The following is a 19,113-nucleotide window of genomic DNA, read 5'->3' as shown; positions in this document are numbered from 1 at the left end:
TACATTTCTCCTGTCACTTCTCATACTGTCGGCACCCATACCACCACTCACCATGCTGTCTGCACCCTTCCCCCTATACATGCTCCCCATCTCATTCCTTCTTCCTCATATTGTGTCTTCAAATTTCTCCCGCTCTCCATATTGTCTACATCTGTTACTTCCTTGCTCCCTAAATTTGTGTCCTCAAGTCATACCCCGTTACACGAAATCTCACCCAGCCCTGTTACATTAAAACCCCCCATCACAGTATATCTCCCCATACAGTAAATACCTCTCTCGCACGAGCGCGGCAAGTACCCCCTCCACACGCACACATGCATGCACGGCAAGTACCCCCTCCACACGCACACATGCACGCATGGCAAGTACCCCCTCCACACGCACACATGCACGCATGGCAAGTACCCCCTCCACACGCACACATGCACGCATGGCAAGTACCCTCTCCACATGCACACTACCCCCCCCCCCCCCCCCTCTTAATTTTGGTGTCTTCACTTACCACCCACCTGCGCCTCTGCAGTGCTGGCGAGTGACATCAGCAACGTGATCACATGAAGTGATCACACTGCTGGCGTTGTTCTGCAGCGGTGGTCAGAGCTTCAGTTGTACTGTACTTGTAATAGACGCGAGTACTATTGAATACTGGGTGCCGGCACACTGCAGGTTCTGTGTCGGCTGTCAGCTTCGGTCAGCCCTGTTTGGGGGGGTGGCAGAATGCAGCCGCCGGGGGAGACACTTCGGACCGCCGCATCTGCATCCCCCAACTGTTTTGACCTCCTAAATTGTGTTCCCTTTGTTTTGGATGAAAATCAGGTAATGTTTTTTAAATCACTATCTGTAACTTACACACAGACCATGTTATCCCAGCTTCTTTCAGCTCCAGGGGAAAAAAAAAAGACACTAAAAAAGATAATAAATCCCATTGCTAACCACAATCTCCAAACTCCTCTGCACTATGAGGAACCATCCTTTGTGACATGGACACGATTTACATGACTGTCCTTATCCATATATATATATAGTCACCCTTAAAATATAACATTACACAAAATTAAATTTTACATGGACTTTGAGGCACACTAAGAACTTCATCGTTAAAGGGTGAATGCAAAATCGGCCAAAGGTCCTGGCACTCGTTACATTGATGAATTAAACTGAACTGGACTCGTTTCGACCCAGCCTGAGCCTTCCACTGCTGTGGGCGATTTCTTTCGTGAGTGCCCTTGCCATTCCTGATTTTGCATCATCTACTCTCCTCTTACACAACCGTTGCAGTAGAGTTCCAACCTTTTTTGGATTTCCATGAAAGGGTTAAATCTGGCCGCAAATGCTTACTTACAGGACGGTCATGGTCCGTTTGTTTCAAAGCGTATGTGTATGGCAGCATTGGCAATGAGTTAATGGGGGATTGGAAGATGTCTGCATGTTGGTGAGAAGCAAAGCTTGGCCTATGTATGGCCAGCAGTGGTCCTGCTGTAGGGGACAGGGTACATACACTGTATAATGAGCTCCTTTTGTATATACTGTAGTTCCTTGAAGCAGGTCTAAAGCTTTCAGACAAATGTCTTCAAGATGTTTCTCAATGCTTAGCCTATGTATTACACTTTTCTTCCCAGGGCTGACATGACTAGAGGCATAATGTACCACCTCATCTGGTAAATTCCAGGTTATTGAGTGCACACATCCTGCATCCACTCAGCTTTTTTATAACAAAAGCTTGACATTAGCTCTTTCTCTTCTATTAGGAATGGATGACTAGCAGAACATAGATCATCTAACTAGTGACACTGCCTGCCTTTCCTTCATGTAAATAGTTTTTAGCATTTTAGTTTCTATGTCTTCATTCATTTCTTCTTCCGAATGAAGTAAAACCCTACTAATGACTTGCGCTTTTAACGCTTCGGATTTTAGGCAATCTATGTATTTCAAAAAGCTGCAATCCTGAGCATGCTTCCAGAGGAGGCTGTGAAGTCCACGGGAGAAGATATTGTGGCCTTGTTCAGGTAAGCGAGTACCTGATATTTCTCATCTTTAAAGGGAATCTATCACATCTGATGGCAGCATGATGTAGAGACAGAGACCCTGAAATACTATCGCACTGCAGATCTATCAGTTCTGTTCTGCTGTCACAGGTTTGTGATTGGCAGCAGCGGTCAGGTGACGAGAACAGCACATCACTGGGGAAATGAGAAAATGTGTCGTTTTAATACATATTTTATACCTCCCTTAATATTTTTGCTATGTGCCAGTTATTGGCATAAGCGTGTGCCAAACAATCAGGTGGTCGAAGTCTTGTCAGACCTTTCTATGAAGCTGCACCAAATATTTTATGTATTCTGCCAATTCTCTGACATGAAAATTCGTACAGCTTACAATACTACTACTACTACTACTACTACTAAACGTCTTCCATTGTGGTACCTTTTACATTGTGTTGGTCTCTTTCAAAACTATCGTTTTTATTTTAGGCAAGTAGAAGGTTTGAAACAACGAATTGCTGGAAAATCTATACCGACAGAAAAATTTGCTGTTCGGAAATCTCGAAGATATGCAGCAGCCAACCCAGTCAAACTGGTCCTGCCAGCCCTGGTAAGCCCGATAACCTCTCCCTCTTGGCCAATTTCCATTTTTGCATTTTTTTTTCCCTAGTCTTCCAAGAGCCATAACTTTATTTTCTTTTTTTCTCTGTCCACATAGATGTATATGGCTTGTTTTTTTGAAAGACTAGTTGTACTTTTGATTGGCACTGTTTTACCATATAGTGTATTGGAAAATAAGGGGGGGGGGGGATTCCAAGTGCGGTGAGAATGTGAAAAAAATCCCACAATTCTGACATTGTTTTTTTGGTGAATTGGTTTTTATGGCATATATTTTGTGGTCAGTATACACCCCTGCCGCTGTCTTTCCTGGTATCCAGTGCTGTCCCGCTCCTCCTCCAAGTGATGTGTCACCGCTCTTCACTCTCTGGGTCACTCGATATGACACGGAAGTGGCTTTTACAATGTAAGTCTATGGTGCGACAGAATTAAGCTTCGTGGACTTAGTGTAAAAGGGACTTCCGGCTCACACATGGTGAACAAAGAGCCGGATAGTCTGAGAAGCTTTACCCTCGTTAACGGAAACCTGTCAGCAGGTAACCTACACACAGTGTCAGGTCAGCGCTGTTATACTGATTACAATGATACCTTGGTTGATGATATCCGTCTTGTGGTTGTTGTGTAATCTTTATTTATTCAGTCGCCATTACAGCACAACAAGAGAGGGGATCCGCCCTTCAGGGACAGGAAACCTACAGACATAAAAGGGCGGTACCTCTCTCCCGCATCAGTTGGTTTCCTGTCCCTGACAGCGGAACCTCTTCAGACGGGCCTTGTGAAGAAGGTCGAAGACAAGAAGAAGTCCCACTCTTGACAGGTCGATGCAGGTAGCGGGGGTCCCCAACCTCGGCCTGATCAGAGGGCTGGAGGCACCACACGGCAGGGGGACTGCTTGTGTAGGTGGCAGCAGGAGGAAGCGGCCTTGGGTGAACAGGCCGGCTTCTATGGTGTCCGCAGCCGTACCTTGTGAGTGAGTCTGTGTCTGCTTAGTGCCGCGTCCGCCGGGGCCTCTGCGATCGGTCTGTGCCTTGCGGTGGGTGTCCGCGCTGGTCCGGGAGGCTGCTGCCGCCCTGTTCGGCGTGTCTGCTCGCAGGCCGCTGTCGCGTCCGGAAGGGGCGTGTCCGGATGACGCGGCGAGCGGCGCGGCTGATGACGCAGCCGGGCATGCGCAGTAGCGCTCTTTTCCGGCCGATGGCGGCGCCCAGCGTCTGGGGCGGACCTGGCTTCAGGTGGGAGGTCCGGCGCTTTCATAGCGGGCAACGGGGGCGCGGCACGGAGCGGAGGACCGGACTCCATCGGTATTCTTACCGGGATCGGCACCTGGAGTTCCCTGCTGACCCCCATCTGGGGGCGGTACCCTGGGGGATCTATTTAAAGCGGTATGCATGGGCTGCTGAGTGTTCCTGTCCATTCCATAATGGAGTCGCCAGAGGGAACTCAGCAGCTGAGCAGCCAGCAGCAGCAGCCGCTTCAGCAGTTGGAAGTGCCTCAGAGAAGCTCCCAGCGTCGGTCTAGTGGCAGTAGCCGCGTTGGTGGAGCAAGAGGGGCCCAGAAAGGAAAGTCCTCAGGCCGTAAAGAGTTGCCGGCTACGAAGGACCCCCCATCTACGGTACCACTCATTGTTCGCTGGGTAAGTGATCTACGTGAAAGTTCACTTATTGATTATTGTCCCCCTTATATTCCATCTCTCCTTACTAGGGGAGGAAGTGTTTGTCTAAAGCCAAACATAGGCAGTGTGCCGAATGTGCAGAGCCACTTCCAGATGGGCACATAAGGAAATTGTATAAATCCTGCGTACAGCGTTTATTAGAGGAAGAGGCTCCCAACCTGACTTCTACGTTAAGAGAGATGGTTAGGCAAGAAGTCAGAGGTTCCATGAGGTCAAGGTCTCATAAAACGGAAGCTAAGAGGGTTGATATTGCATCCCCTGTATCAGATGTGGTTTCAGACTCTGGTGAACTGAGCTCAGGATCCCTCCCGTCTACTTCCTCCGCTGAGGATATGGAGTCTAGTCGGACCTGTTTGTCTCTGGATAAAATTAACCATCTAGTCAAAGCGGTTAACAATACAATGGGGATAGAAGAAAGCCAATCAGAAAGCTCCATTCAGGACATCATGTTCAAGGGTGTTGATCGGAAATCCCGAAGGGTCTTTCCAGTAGTAGACAAAATAAAGTCACTGATTTCTAAAGAGTGGAAGAAACCCGAGAGGAAGGGGTCACTTCCGCCTGCATTTAAAAGAAGGTATCCCTTTGAGGAGGAGGCATCATCCTCGTGGGATAAGGTCCCGAAACTGGATGCGGCAGTGGCAAAAGCATGCAAAAGAACGTCTCTTCCCTTTGAGGATTTAGGGAACCTGAAGGACCCGTTAGATAGGAAAGCTGATATCTTCCTAAAAGGGGCTTCATGGTTGTCTTGGACCTCAAGGATGCCTACTACCATGTTCCAATACACGTAGAACATCAAAAATTTCTTAGGGTGGCTGTTTCTCTTGAGGGCACGGTAGAGCATTTTCAGTATCAGGCACTTCTCTTCGGAGTCGCGATCGCACCCCGGGTGTTTACAAAAATCATGGTAGAGGTTATGGCACACCTGCACGAACAGGACATACTAATAATTCCGTATCTGGATGATTTACTGATTGTGGGTCATTCGGAATCACATTGCACAGACCAACTAGACAAGGTGATGGGAGCATTGCACAGGTTAGGCTTTATTATCAATCTTAAAAAATCTCGCCTACAGCCCCTAAAAACACAAGAATTTCTCGGTTTCATCATAGACTCTAGTCAGCAGGAATGCCGCCTGCCAGATTCAAAAGTAACTAATATTCAGCAGCTTGTCACCAGGGCAATTAACAAGCCCTTAGTCTCGGTAAGAAGTGCAATGTCTCTCTTAGGTTCCCTTACATCTTGTATTCCGGCGGTTCTCTGGGCTCAATATCACACCAGAACGCTAAAATGGGACGTCCTTCATAATTCTTGTCGTCTAGGAGCTCGTCTCGACAGTAAATTTTCTCTTTCTGCTGAATCGACTCATTCACTTATTTGGTGGTCACACATCCCAAATCTACATAGGGGGGTCCCTTGGACAAATCATGTGACCAGAGTAGTAACTACGGATGCTAGCCCTAAGGGATGGGGGGCTCACTTAGGAGATGATTGGGTCCAGGGGGTTTGATCTCAGTCTGAGCTGGACTTCTCCTCCAATCTAAAAGAACTATTAGCCGTAGAACGTGCCTTGAATAGTTTTCTTTTACCCCTACAGGGTCGTCACGTCAGGCTGTTATCAGACAACCAGGGGTAGCTGTGGCCTACATTAATCGTCAAGGAGGTACACGGTCCAATTCGTTAATGAATGTTGCGGATCGCATTTTTCAGGTGGCCGAGAATCATCTTCTCTCTCTTACGGCTCTTCATATAAAGGGAAAGCTCAACACCATGGCCGACTATTTAAGCCGCAACAAGCTCAAACAAGGAGATTGGTCGCTAAATCCAGCCATCTTCAATCAGATCGTACAATTATGGGGTTGTCCAGTAATAGACCTTTTTGCCAGCCGAGGGAACAAAAAATTACACCAGTTCTGTTCCCTAAATCAAAGAGACAACCCATATGCAGTGGACGCTTTTCTAATTTCATGGCACTTCAGTCTCGTATATGCCTTTCCCCCTCTAAACCTAATTCCAATAGTTCTGAGGAAAATTCGGGAAGACAGGGCCCGGGTGATCTTGATAGCCCCATTCTGGCCCAAGAGATTATGGTTTCCTTGGCTGAGGAAGATGTCTATCAGCCAACCATGGATTCTTCCAGAAGTACCAGATCTGCTCTCAAGGTCCAATCTTCCATCCACGAGTAGCCAACTTACACCTAGCGGCGTGGAATTTGAGAGGTCTTTACTAAGGGGGAAGGGATTTTCTCGGGATCTAATAAATACACTTCTAAAAAGTAGAAAACCCCCTACAACAAACATTTATGTAAGGGTTTGGAAAAAATTTCTATCAAGTTCAGGGGCTCAGATTGACCAGATACCATGTATTAATCAGATTCTTGAATTTTTGCAAAAGGGTCTAGAGATGGGCTTGGCTACAAGTACTCTGAGTTCAAGTGTCAGCTCTGGGGGCGCTATACAAACTTAACTTAGCCAGCAATCACTGGATATCCAGGTTTTTCAAGGCAGTCACTAGATCCAGACCAATCTTTAGACAAAGGTTAGTTCCATGGGATCTAAATCTTGTTCTCTCAGCCTTAACGCAAGCCCCATTCGAACCTATTGATAATATCCCAATAAAGTTCCTATCAATTAAAACAGCCCTCTTAGTTGCGCTCACGTCCGCAAGAAGGGTTAGTGATCTGCAGGCACTTTCTAGACATCCACCATACATGCAATTTAGGGAGGATACAGTAATCATGAAACCTGATCCCCTTTATCTTCCAAAAGTTGCTTCAAAATTCCATAGGGTACAAGAGGTAGTCCTACCTTCATTTTGTTCTAATCCCACTAATGATATGGAACGTAAGTTTCATTCCTTAGATGTAAGAAGATTCCTCCTTAAATATATTTCAGTTTCAGACGCATGGAAAAAAGATAACTCTCTCTATTTATAGCTTATCAAGGAGTGAGGAAGGGTCTTAGAGTATCTAAAAACACTCTTGCTAGATGGATCAGGGAGGCGATCTCTCTCGCTTATACAGCAGGTTCCAGAAGGTATAAAGGCACACTCCACGCGGGCCGTAGCATCTTCCTGGGCGGAGAGATCAGATGTGTCGATAGAAGACATATGTAAGGCGGCCACATGGTCTTCCCCATCTACTTTTCTTAGGCACTACAGATTAGATCTGGGTAGTTCCGCAGACCTCACGTTTGGGAGAAGGGTACTTGTTATCCCTCCCTAATCTTCCTTCTCTGAAAGTCTCTCGTTGTGCTGTCATGGCGACTGAATAAATACGTACGCTACTTACCTGGTAGCAGTGTTTTTTCAGGAGCCCATGACAGCACCCTTATATTCCCTACCCTATTCTTTTCTTGGATGATTCAACACCTTTTCGGTTTTTCCTTTAAATTTCCATGTTCACTTACATAATAAAATGCACTTAATTGTATGTTGCATCTGTGTTACTAACCAAGGTGGTCCTCTCATGCTCTGGAACCAACTGACGTGGGAGAGAGGTACCGCCCTTTTTTGTCTGTAGGTTTCCTGTCCCTGAAGGGCAGATCCCCTCTCTCGTTGTGCTGTCATGGGCTCCTGAAAAAACACTGCTACCAGGTAAGTAGCGTACGTATTTTCAGTTTTAAGTTAATGATATGCTCGTGGCCTGTGGGGGGAACTTTGTGGTGCTCGGCTAAGGCTGGTTTCACATTTGCGGTTGTGTCCGCAGCGTTTCTGACGCATTCATCTGCATGCGTCTTGATTTCCAATCTTTAACATTGTAGATGCAGGTGCATGCGTTTGCCCACTTTTGCTTACGCATTCGTCTTTTCGCAGTGTGTGGCGGGGCACGGCTAACGCTCCATGTTGAAATCTTTGAGGCAGCAAATTTCCGTCAAATATGCGCAGGCATATGCATGCACATAAGTGCGTTAAAAAAACACGCATTACTGTCTATGGGAACGCATGCGTTCGATGCGCTTGCATACTTTGGACTGCGCATGAACTGATTTAGACACACCTATTGAGACACGCCCTCCTGGAAATGTCAAACGCATGCGCATAAAAAGCGTAGGCGCATGTAAAAACGCATGCAAACTTTTTTTTTTTTTTTTTTTTGCAGTCATGCGTAAGCTGATGCGGATAAAAAACGCTTCGTTATCATGAGTTTGCCTGCGTTTTTGCATGCGGTTGTGGATGATACGCTGCGCACATAGACGCAAATGTGAAACTAGCCTTAGGTATTCATCAGTCTGGCTTTTGTCAGGTCACTGATCCCTCACTGACATGCCCCCTAGTTTGCATAATGAATATATGTATTGAAAAAAAAAATCCCCTTCTGCAGGCAGGTGCAAGCGGCGGTGCCTGTGCTGCAGCATGATCGCATCTATAATGTGCATTAAATTGTTTTATTTGGTCATATACATTGATTCTGAAAAAAATAATAATAATATTCTCAAAATGGCGCTGTCCACCTCTTCGCAGTAGCATCTATAGGCGATCTGATAGCTGCTACAGCACAGGAGTTGGTGGCGCCATCTTGATGGAGACAATTTTTTTTTTTTCCCCTCTAGCAAAATGGTGCCTCTATTGGATCGCCAATGGATGCTACTGCGCAGGCATGGCTAGTGTTGTGCAGAGGTTTTTTTCCCAGAATCAATGTATAAGACTTAATAAAACCATTTAATGCACATTATAAATGCGATCATGCTGCAGCGCAGGCGCTTGCCTGTGGAGTGATTTTTTTTTTTTGTCATTTATTTATTTATTTTTTTACAGTGTATATATAATATATTCATTATGTAAAATAGGAGGCAGGTCAGTGAGAAGACATACCCATGAATACCTAATCACAGCACCACATGAAGACCCCCACAGGCCGCCCCGGAGCACGAGCATATCATTAACTCAAAACTGAAAATACGGATTACACAACAGCCACAAGACTGATTTCATCAACCCTGGTATCATTTTAATCGGTATAAGGGCGCCGACCTGACACTGTAGGTTACGAAAACAATCTTGCTGACAGGTTCCCTTTAGAGAGAGGAGTGACACGGCACTGGGTACTGTAGAGGGTGGAGGTAGGAAGATAGATAAATGCACTGACAGTACACAATGCACATATACACAGATTTAGTGAAATTTATTTTTATGGCAGTGCTTTAAGGAGCAGAGGTGGCCTTTCTGAGGATTGATATTTTTTAAACCAGAGATGGGACACCACACAGATGTACCAATAGCCAGTCTTTTTACAGCTACTGCATGATATTCTAGATTTATTATAGTGGATCCTAGATTACACCAGGTACTCTGTGTAACTTCTGTTAATCTCGGTATCAGCATTTCTGAACTCCAGTTAATCAGTCTGCGTTAATTTTTTTCCAAGAAATATTTTGAATGAGTAAGACATTTATTATATTACTAGATGGTAGCCCGATTCTAACGCATCGGGTATTCTAGAATATGTATGTAGTTTATTTATGAAGATTTTAGAATAATACATTGAATACACAGGAGCCGGCCGCGACCAATTAGCGAAGCGTGGTTCAAATCCCACGCCAATTCGCGGCCGGACTGCGCCTGTCGCTGATTGTTAGTATATAAAAGCCCACGTAGTATATAGCACAGCCACGTAGTATATAGCACAGCCACGTAGTTTATAGCACAGCCACGTAGTATATAGCACAGCCACGTAGTATATAGCACAGCCACGTAGTATATAGCACAGCCACGTAGTACATAGCACAGCCACGTAGTATATAGCACAGCCCGCGGAGTATATAGCACAGCCACGGAGAATAGAACACAGCCCACGGAGTATATAGCACAGCCACGTAGTATATAGCACAGCCCACATAGCATATAACACAGCCCACGTAGCGTATAACACAGCCCACGTAGCGTATAACACAGCCCACGTAGTGTATAACACAGCCCACATAGTGTATTGCACAGCCCACGTAGTGTATTGCACAGCCCACGTAGTGTATTGCACAGCCCACGTAGTGTATTGCACAGCCCACGTAGTGTATTGCACAGGCCACGTAGTGTATTGCACAGGCCACGCAGTGTATTGCACAGCACACGCAGTATATAGCAATGTGGGCATCATATCCCTGTTAAAAAAAAAAAAAAATAATAATTAAAATAAAAAAGTTATATACTGACCTTCCGTTGGCCCCGGATCCAGGCGAAGCGGTTACCCACGCTCCTCGCGCGCTCCGGTCCCAAGAGTGCATTGCGGTCTCGCGAGATGATGACGTAGCGGTCTCGCGAGACTGCTACGTCATCATCTCGCGAGACCGCAATGCATGGAGCGGTCACCGGAGCGTCGCGAGGAGCAGGAAAGGCTGGTTCTGGATCCGAGGGGCCAACGGATGGTGAGTATATAACGATTTTTTATTATTTTTAACATTAGATCTTTTAACTATTGATGCCGCATAGGCAGCATCAATAGTAAAAAGTTGGTCACACAAGGTTAATAGCAGCGGTAACGGAGTGCGTTACCCGCGGCATAACGCGGTCCGTTACCGCTGCCATTAACCCTGTGTCAGCACTGACTGGAGGGGATTATGGAGCGGGCACTGACTGCGGGGAGGAAGGAGCGGCCATTTTGCCACCAGAATGTGCCCGTTGCTGATTGGTCGTGGCCGTTTTGCCGCGACCAATCAGCGACTTGGATTTCCATGACAGACAGAGGCCGTGACCAATGAATATCCGTGACAGACAGACAGACAGAAAGACAGAAGGACAGACAGAAAGATGGAAGTGACCCTTAGACAATTATATAGTAGATAAATAATACAATAAAAGTTAACCAAAGAAAATATCATAAAGGGTTGTCTCAATTTTGATTTCGCCAAGAAGCACTCCTCAATGAATGACGATTTGGCCCAGTGCCATGGTTGTACCAGTGGCCTGAACTGTGCATTCTGCTGTAAGCACAGCGATCTCCAGCAATCCGGCCAGCCTCCGTGCAGTGCTTACAAGCTCCTTGCCTAGAAGATTGGCCACCGCTTGCAGACTGCAGAGGTGGCTGGTGACCTCCGCAACTAGCACAGGGCTGCACAACATTTTTTGGTCCAAGGGCCACATTGCTATACTTAACCAGTACCAAGGGGTGCAAAAATATGTAAAGAGGTAATTGCATGAATTCATCAGCGGCACAACTGTTACTTCCGGGGATGTATTAATGTCCTAAGTTTTGAGTATTTGAGAAGGGTTTTGAGAGTTTCTGCTTAAAAAAAAAAAAAAAAAATAGTTACATTCAAACTTAAAGGGAACCTGTCACTAGGAAAAAAAATGCTATTAATCTGCAGATATGGGGTTTATCTGCAGGTTAAGAGCTGTATAATGCTGGCCGGCACCTGCACGTAGTCGAATGCTGCGGTGACAAAATTTAACTTTTAGCGTTCCCGTTTCAGTCACGGGGATAGACGACTCTAAGTGATTTAGAGGACTTTGCATAATGGAGTAAATGGTGGCAATTACGGATTGAAAAGGTTTAATGATGTCATGTTGACTGAAAATAAAAAATGTCTAAAAGCCTCATTAAATTGCCCATTCTGGCTTTCAGGAAATGATGTACGTGTGGAATGGCTTCACGATAGTAGGGAGACGTTCTGATCTAACTGAAAGTCTGCTGGTCACTGTCGAAAAAGCAGAAACTGCTCTGCAGAATGAAAGTGAGTGTTAAACTTACAATTTGGTTACTTTTTTTAATAAGAACTGTGTACTTTAAGTCGGAATTATTTTTTAATCTCTCAGATACTTTTTTCACCCTTTTTATTTGAACCGCAATCGCCGCTGCCATCATCGCCACCGCCAGGTACTCCCCTCTGCTGCCTTCCGCTCCCCCCACCGTCTGCTCCTTTCCCCCTGCCTCGGTGATCACCCCCCTGCTGCTGCCTCCATCTGCTGCTGCATCTCCTCAGCCCCCCACGCCTGATAGCCCCCTCCTGCCCAGGTGATCTCCCCCCTGCCCTGGTGATTGGTTAGGGTTGGGATTAGGGTTAGGGGTGTGTTAGGGTTGGAGTTAAAATTGGGGGGTTTCCACTGGTTAGGCACATCAGGGGCTCTCCAAACACGACATGACGCCCGCGGACCATTCCATCAAAGTCTGCATTCCAAAACGTCACTACTTCCCAGAACCCGAAGTGTGCCCAAATAGTAGTTCTCCCCCCCCCCCCCCCCCCCACATATGTGGTACCATTGTACTCAGGAGATACTGGACCTCAAAACTTGTTGTCCAGTTTGTTCTGCTACCCTTGTGAAAATGAAAAATTGCAGTCTAAAAAAAATCATTTTTGAGGGAAAAAAAAAGATTTCTTATTTTCCTGGCTCTGCCTTATAAACTTCTGTGAAGCACTTGGGGGTTCAAAGTGCTCACCACACATCTAGATAAGTTCCTTGGGGGGTCTAGTTTTCAAAATGGGGTCACTTGTGGGAGAGCTCCAATGTTTAGGCACACAGGGGCTCTCCAAATGTGACATGGTGTCCACTAACGATTGGAGCTAATTTTCCATTCAAAAAGTAAAATGGCGCTCCTTCCCTTCCGAGCCCTGCCGTGCCCCCAAACAGTGGTTTACCCCCACATATGAGGTATTGGTATACTCAGGAGAAATTGCCCCACAAATTTTAGGATCCATTTTATCCTGTTGCCCATGTGAAAATGAAAATAATTGAGGCTAAAAAATTTTGTGGGGAAAAAAAAAAAGTACATTTTCATTTTTACGGATCAATTTGTGAAGAACCTGGGGGTTCAAAGTGCTCACTGTACATCTAGATAAGTTCCTTGGGGAGTCTAATTTCCAAAATGGGGTCATTTGTGGAGGAGCTCCAATGTTTAGGCACACAGGGGCTCTCCAAACGCGGCATGGTGTCCGCTAACGGTTGGAGCTAATTTTTCATTCAAAAAGTCAAATGGCGCTCCTTCCCTTCCGAGCACTGCCGTGCACACAAACAGTGGTTCCCCCCCACATATGGGGTTTCAGCTTACTCGGGACAAATTGGACAACAACTTTTGGGGTCCACTTTCTTCTTTTACCCTTGAGAAAATAAAAAAAAATTGTTTCTAAAAGATTATTTTTGTGACTAAAAAGTTAAATGTTAATTTTTCCTTCCATGTTGCTTCTACTGCTGTGAAAGACAAGGGTTAATAAACTTCCTGAATGTGGTTTTGAGCTCCTTGGTGTAACTTTTGAGTATTTTCAGCCATATAGACCCCTCAAACTGACTTCAAATGCGAGGTGGTCCCTAAAAAAATGGTTTTGTAAATTTTGCTGTAAAAATGAAATAGCTAGTCCACTTTTAACCCTTAACTTCCTAACAAAAAATGTTGTTTCCAAAATTGTGCTGATGTAAAGTAGACATGTGGGAAATGTTGTTTATTAACTATTTTGTGTCACATAACTCTCTGGTTTAACAGAATAAAAATTCAAAATTTGAAAATTGCAAAATTTTCACCAAATTTCCAGTTTTTTCACAAATAAACCCCCAAATTATTGACCTAAATTTATCCCTAACGTGAAGCCCAGTATGTCACGAAGAAAACACTCAGAATCGCTAGGATCCGTTGAAGCGTTCCTGAGTTATTACCTCATAAAGGGACACTGGTCAGAATTGCAAAAAATGGCCAGGTCATTAAGGTCAAAATAGGCTTGGTCATGAAGGGGTTAAATGATTTAAATCATGTTGCCCCAAATATAGATCCAGGTTTATACATAGCAAACAAGATCCCATAATCTAAAAAAATTATTTCCACTCTGAATTCTATCTAAGATGAGTCTAAATACTTTTGGGCTATGCACCAGTATGTTCTCCTGAAGAACCAACTACGGTAATTGGGGAAACATGTCGAAGTATACATGCTGGCTTACTATGGGGTATTTGATCTCCTAAATGAAGGGCATTGACTCTGATTTGATTGTGCAGCTTATAAGAGAGAAATATATACTGTGTATGCTGGTTTATGGGGTATTTGATTTCCTAAATGAAGGGCATTGGCTCTGATTTTGATGTGCAGCTTATAATAACAAAATCTTTGTCTGCGATCTTGGATATTAGGTATGCTCCTTTAACCCCATTTTTTTATATTATGGGATCTTGTTCGCTACGTATAAGCCTGGATTTATATTTGGGGCAATGTGCAATATGAATATTTAAATCATTTAAAATTGAATGATGGTGCATGATACATCTGATGAGATACCATGCTGTATATTAGATGGTGATATATAACCTATTAAGATACCATTTTTGGAAATCTTCGTACAAAGAGTTCTGCACTTTTTTCTTGCCTCATCTGAATATATTTCTATCTCTGGGAATACGTGCAATATTTTTATCTGCCTACTCTCTATACTTATGATTTTGGTGTCTGTATTGTAGCTTTCCCCCCTGATATATTGCACATGCCATATGGTGTATCAGAGGTAGAATATTGGGCCTACAATAATACGTATGGTACAATATTGTTGTCTTTTTACACTTTGCCTGTGTTAGGGTTTACCAGGGACAGGGAGGGAGAGCAGTCGGTAAGCGAGGGCGCCATTGCGCAGGTTGAAGGGTGCCAACCTCCGCTGGTGGGAAGGGAATCCATAGTGATTTAATATGGTAATTTTTTTTCCCTTCCCTTCTACCATATTATTATTATATGCTTATACAGACCCAGATCAGAAGGGGTTAAAACTATTAATGTTGTTGTTGTTTTTTATTATATTATTATTATAAGATATGTTTTAATTGATTCTATCCTATGAATTCTATGTTGGCAGACCTATAAGAGCTGGCCAGCTCGGCAGTCATAGTCCCGGTTCCCCTGGCAGAGGTGGGCCAGGGTCACTATTCCTCCCTATTCTCCATCATAAAACCGTCAGGAGAGGCCCGCACAATAATAAATTTAAAACCTCTGAACCTTTCGGTCAGGTACAAAAGGTTCAGGATGGAGTCAGTGAGGTCCACAGTCCATCTCATAGAGATGCAGTGATGTGCACTCTCGATCTGAAGAGTGCTTGCTATCCGGTTCCTGTACATCCAGCGTCCCAAAAGTTCTTGAGGTTCGCCATAATGCTGCCAGACTGAACCTGCCACTTCCAGTTTCAGTGCCTCCCTTTTGACCTGGCCTCGGCTCCCCGAGTTTTTCCGAAGCTGATATCAGAAGTGGTGGCTTATCTGAGAAACTAGGGGATAGTAATAGTACCATACCTGGATGACTTCATCTTGGTGAGATCGGTGGAAGTACTGGCTCATTACAGAGATCAGACCATTTCAGTGATGGATTTTTTTGGCTGGTCTATAAGCTATCAGAAGTCGGAACGAATACCAGAGACCAGGAAGGTCTTCCTAGGGGTGCTATTGGACTCCGGCCGCAGAACATCCTTCTTACCAGCAGAGAAACGAGTCGGTGCAGCGCAAGGTCCAGGAGCTACTGAAACACCGCACCTCCATCAGATCAGCCATGAAGGTGCTGGGTATAATGACCGCTTGCATCCCCTGTGTCCGGTGGGCACAATTCCACTCAAGGCCCTTGCAGAGAGACATCCTGTCAGTCTGGGATCGGCAGCAGTCATCACTCGACTAAACAATATCCTTATCCCCGGCAGGGAGAAGATCTCTACATTGGTGAACTCAGCTCAGGAACCTGCAGGTGGACTTACAGTGGATTGCATCCCCAGGCGTTGAGATTACCACAGACGCTAGCAAGTGGGGATGGGGAGCCCACCTAGAAGGAAGAATCCTTCAGGGCAGATGGCCAGAAGAGATCAGTCACATGTCATTCAATTACAGGGAGCTATATGCCGTATGGGAAGCTTTAAGGCAGAATCAGGCAAGGCTGAGGCTGAGCACGTCGGGATACTGTCGGACGATGTAACGATGGTTTCCTTCTTGTGGCACCAAGGGGGCCCCAGACATCGGGCACTCCAGGACTCCTTTCAGTAAACGCGGTGCATCTCGAGGGTTCTCAGAACGTCGTGCCAGATTACTTGAGCCGACGGGAGATCTGGCCAACCAAATGGAAGCTGAACCAGGAAGTATTCCAGCATCTGTATCATCACTGGGAAACTCCTCGGATAGATCTGTTCACAACTAGGAAGAACTCAAAGGTGCCCAGATTCTACTCTCTGAACCCATCGGACATCCCGGAGGCCGTCAATGGGTTGAGTCAGAAGTGGGACGAGACCCTCTTATGCCTTTCCTCCACTGGCGCTTCTGCCAGCCATCCTCGGGAAGATCCAAGAAGACCAGGCGAAGGTAATCCTGATTGCCACATACTGACCGAGGAGAAGCTGGTTCCCGCTACTGGGGGCCATGGAGGTAGAAGACACAATCCGGCTTCCACCGAGGGGAGGCCTTATTCATCAGGGCCCAGTCTTCCATCACAATCCACAAAGACTGCATCTTTCAGCTTGGATCCTGAGAGGGACATCCTGAGAGCTCTGGGCTTGTCGCACCAGGCCATAACAACTATCCAGGCTAGCAGTAAACCTGTTACGTCTGCAATATATTATAACATTTTGGAAAAGGTTCTGCTTGGAGGGTGACAGGTCCAACTTCGTGGCAGGGGTTCCCGATATCCCAAGGGTCCTAGATTTCCTGCAGTCAGGATTTAATAAGGGACTTAGACCCAGTACCCTAAAGGTCCAGATATCTGCACTAGGCGCCTAGTTCGATTATCCCCTGGCCACTCATCCTTGGATAATTAAGCTTTGTCAGAGCAGTACAGAGACTGCGCCCTACAATCAGGCAGTCGACCCCTCCAGGACTCTAAGTTTGGTCCTGAGGTCCCTATGCAAGGAACCTTATGTTCCAGGGGAACAGATGCCCATTTCGGTCCGCACATTAAAAATGGTGTTCCTAGTGGCCATTACCACGGCTAAACGGGTAGGGGAGATTCAGGCCCTGTCTACTCGGGACCAACATTTTCAGATCTGGGAGGATCGTATAATCTTAAAATTGGACCCCGTCTTTTTACCTAAGGTAGCATCCTGCCAGAACCTAAACCAGGAAATTGTTTTGCCTTCCTTTTGCGAGAACCCCTCAAATGAGGAGTGGACCCTCCACTGGTTGGATGTTAGACAAGCGGTTATTGAATACCTAGAGGCCACTTGTAGTTGGAGACAGGATCCTAACTTGTTTGTCCTTCTCGGGGGTAGAAATAAGTGGAAGAAAGCCTCTAAGGCATCTATTGCAAGATGGATTACCTCCGTAATTTCCTTAGCCTACAGTCAGAAGGTGTTAGTTCCCCCGAAGGTTTAAAAGCCCACTCAACTAGAGCAGTATCAATTCCTGGGCTGAGAGAGTGGGAGCCTCAGTAGAGCAGATCTGTAGGGCTGCAACTTGGGCCAGACTTGACATGTTTTGCAAGCATTAGTACATCTAGTTTATATCTGGCCGGCAAACTGCTTTCGGGAGGAAAGTTCTCCAGGCAGTAATCCCACCCTGAGGAGGTACTATGGTATTCTTCATGGTGCTGTCAGGAGGGACGTCGTGGGAAATAGGTATTGGACCTACCGGTAATTGTTTCCAGGAGTCCAACCTGACAGCACGGTTAGTTCCCTCCCTGATTCTCATATGTTGTAATATGATAAAATAAAAAATGTTACATTGCATTTTCCATAGTGTGGTACTTGTTAAAACACAGAGGGAATTGGGTGGGTGGTGCCTTTTAACCTCTCTTGTGCTTTTCCTGTCCCTGCAAGGAGGACGACGTCCTCCATGGTGCTGTCAGGATGGACTTCTGGAAACCTAATTACTGGTAGGTGTAATACCTAATTTCCGTTTTCAGTTAATGATGTGCTCGTGCTCTGTGGGGGGGGTGTTTGGGGTGTCTTTATGTGGTGCTCTGCTTAGGTATTCATAATGAAGACTGCTAACAGGTCCTGCCCCTAGCTTACATACTGAATGCACACACACACACACACACACACACACACACACACACACACACACACACACACACACACACACACACACACACACACACACCCAGACAATTTTGTGTTTTTCCATGAAAACTCCTACTGTTATTAATCAAATGAGTTGCCAAATAAATTGAAAATGTAGTCCAGACATTGACAAGGTTCGGGAAAAATAGATTTTTATTTGAAATAATAATTTTCTCCTTCAAACTTTTCTTTCATCAAAGAATGCTCCCTTTGCAGCAATTACAGCATTGCAGACCTGTGGCATTCTAGCAGTTAATTTGCCGAGGTAATCTGGAGAAATTTCACCTCGTGTTTCCAGAAGCCCCTCCCACAAGTTGGTTTGGCTTGATGGACACTTTTTGCGTACCATACGGTCAAGCTGCTCCCACAACAGCTCAATAGGGTTGAGATCTGGCCACTCCATTACAGGTAGAATACCAGCCGCCTGCTTCTTCCCTAAATAGTTCTTGCATAATTTGGAGGGGTGCTTTGGGTCCTGTTGTAGGATGAAATTGGCTCCAAACGCTGTCCACAGGGTATGGCATGGCGTTGCAAAATGGAGTGATAGCCTTCCTTATTCAAAATCCCTTTTACCTTGTACAAATCTCCCACTTTACCAGCACCAAAGCAACCCCAGACCATCACATTGCCTCCACCATGCTTGACAGATGGTGTCAGGCACTCTTCCAGCATCTTTTCAGTTCTTCTGCATCTCACAAATGTTCTTCTTTGTGATCCAAACACCTCAAACTTGGATTTCTGTCCATAAGATATTATATATATATATATATATATATATATATATATATATATATATATATATATATATATATATATTTATAATATTTATACATACATGCGCGCACACACACACTACAGACCAAAAGTTTGGACACACCTTCTTATTTAAAGATTTTTCTGTATTTTCATGACTATGAAA

General features: G+C 45.3%; 1 protein-coding gene across 2 annotated transcripts in view; it reads left to right on the top strand.

Moving 5' to 3' along the window:
- TTC39B (tetratricopeptide repeat domain 39B) overlaps positions 1–19,113 on the top strand; it is a 178,327-nt gene that overhangs the window by 142,326 nt on the left and 16,888 nt on the right. For both annotated transcript variants that reach the window (XM_077249241.1, XM_077249242.1), the window contains 3 exons: positions 1,915–2,006; positions 2,472–2,592; positions 11,825–11,933. In XM_077249241.1, the coding sequence (XP_077105356.1) occupies positions 1,915–2,006; positions 2,472–2,592; positions 11,825–11,933 (322 nt within the window). The remainder of the gene's footprint in view (positions 1–1,914; positions 2,007–2,471; positions 2,593–11,824; positions 11,934–19,113) is intronic.

The sequence above is a fragment of the Ranitomeya variabilis genome, chromosome 1, assembly GCF_051348905.1.
Source record: "Ranitomeya variabilis isolate aRanVar5 chromosome 1, aRanVar5.hap1, whole genome shotgun sequence".
NCBI classification, from domain to species: domain Eukaryota; kingdom Metazoa; phylum Chordata; class Amphibia; order Anura; family Dendrobatidae; genus Ranitomeya; species Ranitomeya variabilis.
Note: the sequence above shows the minus strand (reverse complement) of the source record. Positions and strands in the feature narration are given on the sequence as shown.